At 35.0% G+C, this 12279-nt stretch overlaps 1 protein-coding gene across 1 annotated transcript in view; it reads left to right on the forward strand.

Moving 5' to 3' along the window:
* The window catches only part of LOC138709529 (juvenile hormone esterase-like), a 55299-nt gene extending 45183 nt beyond the window's left edge, over positions 1–10116 (forward strand). The window contains exons 8-10 of the mRNA XM_069840354.1: positions 2690–2837; positions 5591–5723; positions 9123–10116. Coding sequence (XP_069696455.1) covers positions 2690–2837; positions 5591–5723; positions 9123–9297 — 456 coding nt within the window. The 3' untranslated portion in view covers positions 9298–10116. The remainder of the gene's footprint in view (positions 1–2689; positions 2838–5590; positions 5724–9122) is intronic.
* Positions 10117–12279: the final 2163 nt, after the last annotated feature.

Genomic DNA, 12279 nt, shown 5'->3' on the forward strand with positions numbered 1-12279 from the left:
GCAGTGATCTAGATGCGTTTTATTTATTGTAAAAATCAAGGATAGACGAATTCCGAGCGCCAGTAGCCATGGTGACTAAAAAATTTTATATGGCGCCTGAATTATATGAGTTCAACATTTTTTAAGACTTCAATTTTTTATGTGGTTACGACTAAAACGTAATGTTAACAAAAAGCTGACGTAGGAAGAAATAAAATTAAAATGTGTTTTTTAATTAATATCGTTAATTCAGAACATGTATGATAAGACTTTCTTGTGTTAAATTCTAACATGCCTTGTTTACATGTTTCGATATATTTATGGGTCATCCTCAGAACTGGTCGTTGTTGGTCTTGGCGCCTCTTGTTCTGTTTCCTGTGAGGGTGCGTTCGTGTGGTATAGTGTAGAGTCAAAGAGTGTATGTGTTTTGAAGTTGAGTTGTGTGTTGAGAATTTCGTTGGGGTGTGTTTTTGTGTGTCTGTATATTTCATATTGTTCTAGTGTGTTGAGTTTCTGGCTTTTTGGTTGGATGTGCAGTATTTCCATATCTATGTTGATGTCTCTGTATATGTGGTTAGCATTTGTGATGTGTTCTGCATATGTGGAGATGTTTTGTAATTTTGTTATGACTGTGATGTGTTCTTTGTAACGTGTTTGAAATGATCTGCCTGTGTGTCCTATGTAGAAGTTGTTGCAGGTGTTACATTTGAGTTTGTATACGCCTGTGTGGTTGTATTTGTTTGTTTGTGTTGTTTGTGTGTTGAGATGTTATTTATTCTGTATGCGATGTTGTAATTTAATTTCTTGAATGAGTTTGCAATTTTTTTGTGTGTTTTTGTTTTCGTATGTTAGTGTGATGTATTTTTTGTGATCTTGTGTTTGTGTTGTATTCTTATATTTTTTGTGATTATGTTTTGTCTTACGTATTATGTTGCCTATTATGTTAGGGTTGTATCCGTTTTCTTGATCTATGTATTTTATTGTGTTTAGCTCTTCGTTGTAATCGTTATAATCCAGCTAACCACACCTACAGAGACATGAACACAGACATGGAAATACTACACATCCAACCAAAAAGCCAGAAACTAAACACACTAGAACAATATGAAATATACAGACACACGAAAACACACCCCAAAGAAATTCTCAACACACAACTCAATTTCAAAACACACACACTCTTTGACTCTACACTATACCACACGAACGCACCCTCACAGGAAACAGAACAAGAAGCGCCAAGATCAACAACGACCAGTTCTGAGGATGACCCATAAATAGTTCGAAACATGTAAAGAAGGTACGTTAGAATTTAACACAAGAAAATCTTATCATACATATTCCGAAGTGATACAGTGTTAAAAGTTGTGTAATCAAGATGTATAATATCGTTACATTTGTTGCTCATTTCAGGATATTGTCCTACATAGCTTCACAGCGTGTATTTGCATTGCATAGATATTTAATATTGTTTTATTCTGTCTTTAAATGTATATGGTAAAGTTACCTAATGTCATCTTCTTCTTCTTCTTCACTTCCTGGTTTAGGCATTAATTGCCTGTTCCGTCTTCACTAATAGATCTAGGACCATCTCTTCCGAGGACGTCCAACATCTTTTCTTCCTCTTGGGAAGTAGTTTTGTATTCTCTTTGGTAATCTACTCTCTGCCATTCTTTCTATATGTTCTTTCCATTGTTCCTTATTGTTAGTTATCTTTTCTTTTATGGAGTAGATTTGCAGTTCTTCACGGATATCCTCGTTTCTTATCTGGTCCATTCTAGTACACCCCTTTACTCTCCTTAAAAACTTCATCTCAGCTGCCTGGATTTTACTTTCATGTTTAGTAGTGGTAATCCAAGATTCACTCCCATATAGGAGGGCAGGAACTGCCATTGTTTTATAGAATTTTAATTTTGTTTGTTTGTAGGCTTTATTATTCAACGTTCTATTTATTGTGCCACAAATAGCTTGGAACTGATTGATTTTATATTCAATATCCTTATCATATCCATAGCTAATATCACATCCTAAATATTTATAGTGGGATACTTGTTCAATCATTTGGTCATCAATGATTATTTTTGCGCGTAGTGGGTTTTTTCCACTAAAAGCCATCACCTTTGTTTTATTTATCGAAATTTTGAGATTATAATCTTTACATATTTCATTTCATTTATGGGCAGCCAGTTGCAATAAATCTTCATCATAATGTAGTAAGACTAAATCGTCAGCGAAAATTAAGTTGTTAATACTTGTATCATTATTCAATCTAAGGCCTTTGTGTGTTAACATTTTCCACTGTTTCATAATGTCGTCAATATATATATATATATATATATATATATATATATATATATATATATATATATATATTAAAAAGAGTGGGCAATAGATTGCACCCTTGTCTAACTCCTTCACAATAGGAACCTAATGTCGTGATACACCTAATTCCGTGATACCTTTTTAAACTGAATGTCAGTCAATGCTTTGCCGTTCGATCATAGCGCCAGACATCTTTCTCATAAGGTGGATATTTCACCTACTTTTGAGACATCGGTGAACTTCCTAGCAAGATACCCAATCCCGTGATATTCAGTGGAAAAATATATCACGGAATTAGGTGTATCACGATATTAGGCAACTTTACCCTACTTCGGCGATCTTCACTCTTCATATCTCACTTTCTTTACTATGAACTCTCTGCCAACAGTTTTTATCAGATCTAATGTTCAACATCTACACCAACACAGCAGTGAAGCTGCATTCCAAGAGAGGAGCTAAAGTCTATTATTATGAATTCGACTACCTCGGCTCGAAGAGCTTCAACTCGATTTTCGGCGATCCTGACATATTCCATGGTGAGTACATACATACTGCTTCTACCGGGACCAGAACTCCTGCGGGACAAAATTCCGACACATCCGGCGACGCTGATATAACCTCTGTAGTTGCGAGCGTCGTTAAATAAAACATAAAAAAATCTACCGGGACATCACTTTATTTTTACTTGTATTTTTATTGTACCTGCGTTTCTGAATGTACTTGACTCCCACCCATTTCACTAATGTTCTTGCTCCCGTCAGCCACACGAACTTACGGCCGCTGTTGCATTCGAAGTCTGCAAGCAGTGAAGTAAACAGTACAGAGTATAGTGTGTTTCAGAAATATGGTTGCGTTTTCCATAGAAGGAAGAGCCTATATTACAGAAGCTTATTTCCATGGGCAGGTATTTATGGAGATTAATTTTATCATTTGTGTTTTTTAATATTGGTGTCGGCGGATATAGTTGAAGATTGATTTGTACTCTTGTTGGATATTAATGGAAATTTTGGAAGATACAATTATTTTGAAATTGGAGTATTAACTCAGTATGAATATTACTTTCCAAATAATTAACATTAAAGGTTCATTGGATTCTGGTAAGGGTGCAGTATGGCCAATAGACAATATTTGTTGGATTGAGACATTCATTAAAAACGAAAAAAAAAAAAAAAAAAAAATTGCAGCCCTCAAATTAACACTTTCAAATTATTAGTGAAATGTTGAATTCTCCGTCTTTTGAGTTCACTAATGTAATCAGAACACCTGGAATGCCATGTAATGTAGCCTACTTGAATGTGCAACAAATTCAAATGAAAATAATGTCCGAAAAAAGAACTCAGAATATGAAATTCGCTATAAAACGACACAATAATAATAATTGGCGAATGTGTTCATATTTCGCTATTAGAACTTTATTTCGCGATTTGTCGTGATTGTTTTATCCGTATATTATTAATCAGAATCACTTAATTCGTAAAAAATTGGTAACAATTTATCGTATATCTATTATGTCGTTATTTTCGCGATCTCCTTAAATACCCCCCCCCCTGCTTATTTCGCACAGGTACGGTGTGTAGCATGACAATAACTTTATCTGTGTGGACTGAGCAGAAGTGAAGATTAGAGTTACAGAAAGTACGGTAATATGCTGAGTAAAGTAGCCATTATATAATTATTAAAACCGCCTGAAGAGTTGAGTTTGTGAAAAAAAAATGTTATTACTCTACTGTATTTTGATAAAATACCGTAAAAGTAATGATCAAACTGAAAATCCTAATATCGTATTTCCCTGTAACATAAAAGGATACGCTACTTGTATCTCCTCCTATAGCTAGTAAAATGATTTGTTTACATATTGCACTAGTAACACCAGACTCCTGTAATGGAAGGGGGTAACAATGTTTCCGAGTATAGCCAAGTTAATGTCAAAAATGTTGGTAAAAATAAAGTGATGTCCCTGTATATCCTCATCAAGCCGATAGATTCATAGGCATTTCAGTCACTGATGCATGCCATACAAAGTAGGTTTTTACATGTTAACTGGTTTTAAAATCAGTAATGGAGAGCTCAATGGGTTAAGTTAATAGTGGTGGTGGTATAGGTGGCAGGGACGCCAGTAGTAGTAGTAGTGGTGGTTTGTTTAACGAGTCATACACCTAAACTAAAGAAGTCTAAACTAAACGTGGGTGAGAAATGGCCAACAAATTTTTGCTCGGAAGTTTCTATCTTGTACAGGGTTCTTTAAGGGGAGAGGGTGGTATTTTTTTGTGAAAAGTGAGTAAACTTAAAAAAAAAATTTTTTTTCTTTAAAATACCCTGTGATTATGTGTGGAATGCGTATCATAACATTTTGTGGGTATTTGTGCCCTTATCGGATGTTGAGTCACCATTTTTTAACTTCCTGCGTTATGGATTTTTAAATCACTCGCCCACTTTTATTGTTGTTTCCGGTAAATTAAATTAAAAAATATATATATATATATATATATATATATATATATATATATATATATATATATATATATATATATATTCTTTAAAATACCTTTTGATATGTGTGGAATGCATTGCATAACATTTTGTGGGTATTTGTGCCCTTATCGGATGTTTTAAACTTCCTGCGCTATGGATTTTTAAATCACACGCCCACTTTTATCGGTTTCCAGTAACTTCATTCTTTTTTGCTACGTTGGCAGACAAAAAATGGATATAATTTCTGAACTATCAAAGATACATGCATGAAATTTAGAACACACATTCTTTAGACTATTAGGAAACGTTTCTCTGTAACAGAATTTTGTTAATTGATTTCATTTTAAAATTACGTCCGTTTGTTTGCAAGAAAGGAAATCAGAAAATTGTTATTAAATTTTAATTGTTTATTTTACAAACGTAAGGACTAATATCAAAATTCTGGTACAGACAGTTTGTAGAACATGCTTTTGCAAATACATTGCAAAAAAGTTTGAATCTAGCTTTAAAAATGGTTTAGATATATCGGTTTTAGTACAATCCTGCATTGGGTATATTTTTTCAAAATTTTGGCCCCCCCCAAAAATTTTTTTTTTCAAAACATTTATATTTGGTTGAGTTCCTACAGCTATGAGCTCTCTACATAGAAAAATAATATTTTACACCAAATAGGAAAAAAGTTTTAAAAAATACCATCCTCTCCCCTTAAGTTGAACAATTGTAACAGCATTAATATATCTTTATGGTATTTATGACCAAGTTCTTTATAAAAATGAAAATACACTTTTATAATTATTTAAATTTGTATGCATTTCAGGAGTTGCTCATTTTGATGACGGAATATATCTGTTCCCTCAAGACTTCTCATTTCCGAACTCGGAAGGAACTGATTCAGATGAGCATATGGTGGACTTAATGGTGACACTGTGGACAAACTTCGCTATAAGAGGGTAAGTGGGCCTATATCTAACACTGGAATATCGTATAAAGTCATTATTTCGAATCTTCCAGTCTTTATCAGTAGGCTATAGAACAGTGTATAACGTAATTTAATACTTAATATTCATAATCAAAGCTCGGAACTTGGGGACTTTTGTCTTTGCAAGTGACTAAGCGACCGGACTTCAATGTCAACATATTCCCGCATCCAGCACGGAGGTACTGTCAGGTCTGCTACAAAAGTGGTTTCTGGCTCCAGCAACATATTGATAATATTATGGTAGGTTGAAACACGTAATTTCATAGCATATATATATATATATATATATATATATATAATAAAAATAAACATGAGAAAAATATCAAATTTACTGTTCTGCTGTGTACATTTTATTACAGTGTACGACTACCTGCATTCGAAGATTTTTCGGTAGTAAACTTCAAATACTGAATGTTTTCACTGTCACTGTTTTCTCTTCGATTTTCAGCAGTTCTCGTATCTGAGAAAGATAAGTATATCCTAAATTTTTCTCGAAAATAGTTTTCAATTAGTGTGTCACTACTAGGGCAAGCCCCTCTACGTTTCGATCCATGTCTATGGATAGATTTTTCTACAATTTGAGGGACTGCAATGCCTTTCAATGAATTTCGTTTCCAGCCTCTAGTTTGTGTGTGGCACAATTTACAAAATATAAACTCTCCATTCGAAAAAAATAATGTATCTCTTCCGAATTCTCCACGAAATTCTATATCTTAAATTTAAAACAAAATGTATTTTCAAACTTCTATAATACCCATTCGAAATAACAGGTATTTTCTAATTCCTCAAACAGACCGTTTACCTTTAATTCTCTGAATGTCATTGGCTTCGACATAACAGTTTCTTCGTCCGTCTTCCTGTCATTAGTTGTGGCCACTTTCTTAGTACATACGACTATCCCTGAGCTTTGTGTACGTTGTACCTGTAACCTTACTCATGCACACGACACACAAGTCCCCAAGTTCCGAGCTCTGTTCATAATATTGTTCTGTTATTTTTGCGTATATTTTCATATCTTAAAAAAAACTCAAATTTCGCCACGATAATAGAGATCCATAATTTTCTGTCTTTATTGAAGCTTCATAATAGGCTGAAGTCTTACAAAAACTGCTGTCACATCAATCCTCTAAGTAGAAAGTTGAGTTGTATAATTTTAGCTTGATGTACAGACTAAATTCTATTAAATGTCGTAATTGTATAACTCCGGATACGTGACTTTACTTATTTTACGAAGAAAACCTTCGTGAGGGTTTCATCATCTTTAAAATTCCATCTCCCTATGTCGAATTTGAAACCGTTAATCTTGAAGCCAGTGGAAAACATGATAACATATAGACTGTAACCATCTGAAGGCAACTCAGAACATGACATTGCCAAAGAACAAACATACATATTGTCTTATTTCCTCAAAAAGACAATTCTTATTTTTCTTGACCAAGTCTTTTAACTCTTCGGATGTTCACGGTGAAATTCCGTCCTGAATATACATGTTCATCTTTTGTCATTGTGTCTTGTACCTTACTGGCTCCATAACATCGGACTTCTATCTGAGGCCGTAATGTGTAAAATTGATATTGTCTGAAAAGAGAAAAACTTAAAATTCTAATCATAGTAAACTGTCAAGAATAATTCGGGGTTTCCTACTGCGTGCTGGAATTTAGTGTTTTCGATATTTCGTATTTACTAATACGTTCCATCATGAATGAAGGTATCATTACTCACCTCAACTTGAATAAATAATCTATTCAGGTCCTTTATACTTGGAAACATCTTTGGGGTGCCTCACTATAACGGACTCTTCCAGGTCATAATGGGATCCTGAGTATAACGAGACCCTCCTAGATTGTATTGGGATACCTGAGTATAACGGAGACTCTTCCAGATCCTAATTCGAATGCCTGAGTATAACGGGGAATCTTCCAGATCCTAATTCGAATGCCTGAGTATAACGGAGAATCTTCCAGATCCTAATTCGAATGCCTGAGTATAACGGAGAATCTTCCAGATCGTAATTGGTTACCTGAGTATAACGGAGACTCTTCCAGATCCTAATTCGAATGCCTGAGTATAACGGAGAATCTTCCAGATCGTAATTGGTTACCTGAGTATAACGGAGACTCTTCCAGATCCTAATTCGAATGCCTGAGTATAACGGAGAATCTTCCAGATCGTAATTGGTTACCTGAGTATAACGGAGACTCTTCCAGATCATAATTGGTTACCTGAGTATAACGGAGACTCTTCCAGATCCTAATTCGAATGCTTGAGTATAACGGAGAATCTTCCACATCGTAATTGGTTACCTGAGTATAACGGAGACTCTTCCAGATCATAATTGGTTACCTGAGTATAACGGAGACTCTTCCAGATCATAATTGGTTACCTGAGTATAACGGAGACTCTTCCAGATCCTAATTCGAATGCGTGAGTATAACGGATAATCTTCCAGATCGTAATTGGTTACCTGAGTATAACGGAGACTCTTCCTGATCCTAATTCGAATACCTGAGTATAACGGAGAATCTTCCAGATCGTAATGGGATACCTGATTATAACGGAGACTCTCCCAGATCATAATTCGAATATCTGAGTATAACGGAGAATTTTCCAGATCGTAATGGGATACCTGATTATAACGGAGACTCTCCCAGATCATAATTCGAATACCTGAGTATAACGGAGAATTTTCCAGATCGTAATGGGATACCTGATTATAACGGAGACACTCCCAGATCATAATTCGAATACCTGAGTATAACGGAGAATTTTCCAGATCGTAATGGGATACCTGATTATAACGGAGACTCTTCTAGATCCTAATTCGAATACCTGAGTATAACGGAGAATTTTCCAGATCGTAATGGGATACCTGATTATAACGGAGACTCTCCCAGATCATAATTCGAATACCTGAGTATAACGGAGAATTTTCCAGATCGTAATGGGATACCTGATTATAACGGAGACTCTCCCAGATCATAATTCGAATACCTGAGTATAACGGAGACTCTTCCAAGTCTTAAGCGATACTGTCGTGGTATTATATTGTTATGAAACGTCTAAGTTATTGTACCTTAACTTAAAACTCTGTTCAAATACAATTGCAATTAATTCCTAAAAGTCTGATTAGTAAAATATTTTACTAGTCACTGATGTGTATGCAATGGAGGAGGAAACGAAGTGGCTAGCCTACTCCATTATCTTCTGACTTAGTTGCCTCATAAGTGATGCCTTATTAGCGTCACATATGAAGTTCCAACCTCTCTTTTAAACAATCTAAGGAAATTAAAACGCATTATAAAGAGGAAACTCAATCAGTACCCGGATTAGACTTCATGAAATAAAGTGCAATTAATTTTCCTATCGACAGAGATCCTACTCCGACATGGAAGCCTGTTTCTTCGCCGGACGTGCTGGAATACGCGCGTCTGGACGCCGAGGGCTTGCACGTGGGCCAAGGGCTCTTCAAGGAGCGGGTTGAACTATGGGACTCACTGCCCGTGAAAGACAAATACCCACACTCTTTGGAGAAAGACGAACTTTAACACACAAGGCGAAACCTAGAAGAGGAGGCCTATTTAAGACATTCTCGGAACCAATTGTTAAGTGTTATGGTTCTGAACAAACATTTTTATTTTGTAGTGGTATTTTCTATAAATATCGATATTCTGGTACATCGATAAGGTAGGCCTACTGTGTATCTGCGATGGGACGAAAGCGCACTCTGTATCTCGTTCTTTGTAAACTCTGTTAAGAGCTGTAAATTTTAAAGAACATTTCTTTTTAAAATTAGGTTACTATTGGATCATTTCATTGCTACGTGTGTGGCAAATGTTTAGTTACATTGACTAAAAGACCTGAAATTATTAATATCTTATCTTGTAGGTAGTTGGAAAACCTATGGCATATACCTCTAGTTAGCTAGTTGTTGATCCATAATTCTGAAATCCTTATCTTTTGTCTAAGAAAAGAGGGAGGAGGAAGACTAAATGTTACGGATGTGACAACATTTTCCATTGGCATTGCGCATTCATGTAGTTCATTCAGTAACTCTGCTAATTGGTAAGTTCTGAAAGAGTAGGGTCTTTTTTTTCTGGATCTTTAAAATTTTTAAAACAAGATTAGCCTACATTTTTCAAACTTGGATTTGTGTTTGACCAAGGACATACAGAATATTTATAACATGTTACAGTTATAACGTTACGGGTGTGACAAAATTATAAATTCAATTATTTTGTTATTTTTTGGCCAAACATCCGAAAATAGAACTAATTAAAGATAGAAAAGGAAATAAATGCAATCGCAAAGTTTTACTGTTTGATTTTACTGTGAAAATTAATCATTTTCAAAAAAAAAAAAAGAAACTCTCCATGTTTATTTATTACACTCGTTATGTTTCACTTTTTTAACTACGATAGAGGCTTTCTACATACAGTGGAACTCAACAAATAGACGCTCACTCTCGTATACTTCACGATTCAAGGTAAGTCAACGCATCCTGTCCCGTGCTGCACAGGGCTAACCAGTTGAACCAGTGCAGTAGTGTGCAGATACTCGTACACGTTGGCAGCAAGGCAGGGAACAAAGAATGTGTACTTATGTTGAAGCAGAAGTTACAAATATTGGAACGGTTAAAAAAGGGTGAATCAATCAGAGCCATCGCTCAAGAATTTGACATTTCGATCAGAACAGTGCATGGGATAAAACAAAATTCATCTAAATACCAGGTAGTCTGTAGTGATTATAAGAAGCTTTATTATTACCGTAAACTGGGGTAAAGAGGATCACATGTGGTAAAGTGGATCATATGTGTATTGTTAGATAAGTCAGCGCCACATGGATCACACATGCAATGAAAACTATTTTTAGTGGCATTTATAGAAGAAAGGTTTTCTTTGCAAGTGTGATCCATGTGGCGCTGACTTATCTAGGCAATACACATATGATCCACTTTACCACATGTGATCCTCTTTACCCCAGTTTACGGTATCAGTTGATTGTAGGATGAAAACTCAGCTTATTTTGTGTAATTTCCTAAATTTTATCAATAAGGATGATTTATGTTCTCTCTTGAAGGGTATACAACATTTTAAAATAATTTAATACACACAACTATTACAAGAAATGCTCAATAAGTTTTTGTAGCTTTATTCTCTTCGGCTCTAATCAACAATAACACCAATCCAGGTTGCCAGGCGAAAACAAATGAATGTGCAGTATAAACAATTGAACGCTCCTTCATATTTAAGCATAAAAATATAGGGGTGCCATTTGAAATTTCAAAGTGGGGGTGGCTGGGGGTGAGAGGTGAAATCTAAAATGCAATTAAGTCTGGTTTAAGACTTCTCTCTCAATATCTAAATTTACTGTTTTTTTTTTTGTTTAAATTGAATTCAATTTAAATAACTAGTTAATTAGAGTGGGAAGTTTTGAAATGAAAGCCCTGTATGTAGATACATTTAGAGAGTTTTTCCTCCAGAAGTTTCAAATGTATACGTATATATTATACTTAATCACGAAGTTATTTTGTTATATATTTTGCATATACTACAATATATTATTAAAAATATGTACGTTAATTATTTATGTTTCGGTCCGCACGCCATAAAAACATTGTACAGCCCTTATGTTTACCAATGTCCGCAGTACTCCGTAGAAAGACAGAGTTCGTACCTCGTCTCGCACACGGACCATTGCTGTGTCTATTTGTGGAGTTCCACTGTAGATACATCTGTGTTCCTTGGCCAGATCCATAAACTCCCACTTTAGCCAACATAGAAAACGAAAGCACGATTGAAATTATGAATCAGTTAACAAAGTTCAACTGTGCTGTTTATGCTAACATGTAGATTTTTATTTTAAAATGCTATATAACCAAGTCTCCTGGATCATGTTGCCTATTTTAACATAAATAAATAGATTTTTTAAATGGAAAACAATTGTTTTAGATACAAGACCAGTTGACATGGAATGACCCTATTATAAAGGGAGAAGGAAACGGTAGACTAACGGTTTCGTTAATTCCAATTGTCTCAGTTGTACTTCACTCTGCTATCCAGTGTGTTCAGAGTGTCGCGTGTTCAAGACATGACGCTACCTTGTATTCCAGTATTTGAATTTCTGTTCTGCATTTTTCACATGAACAGCAATGTCCATTAAATTATGCTTTCTAGAGTAGACTACTACGATCTCATTCCCAAAGTATTACATTTCTCGGACCATGATTCTCTATTAAACTAACGAAAATTAACATTAAGACATAATATTTCACTACACATTAGAAATTGAAAACAACACATCCATAAATTTTCTAGATATCACCATAACAAAAGTAGACAACAAACACACATTCAAAGTATAAAGAAAACCCACAACAACAACAACAACAACAGCACACAACACACAACACATCTAACCACCCCACACAACACAAACAAGCTGCATTCCGAACAATGGTACACAGACTACTCAACATACCAATGAACCAACAGGATTACAACGAAGAGCTAAACACAATCAAATACATA

This window comes from Periplaneta americana, chromosome 11 (genome assembly GCF_040183065.1).
Source record: "Periplaneta americana isolate PAMFEO1 chromosome 11, P.americana_PAMFEO1_priV1, whole genome shotgun sequence".
In the NCBI taxonomy this organism is placed as follows: Eukaryota; Metazoa; Arthropoda; class Insecta; order Blattodea; family Blattidae; genus Periplaneta; species Periplaneta americana.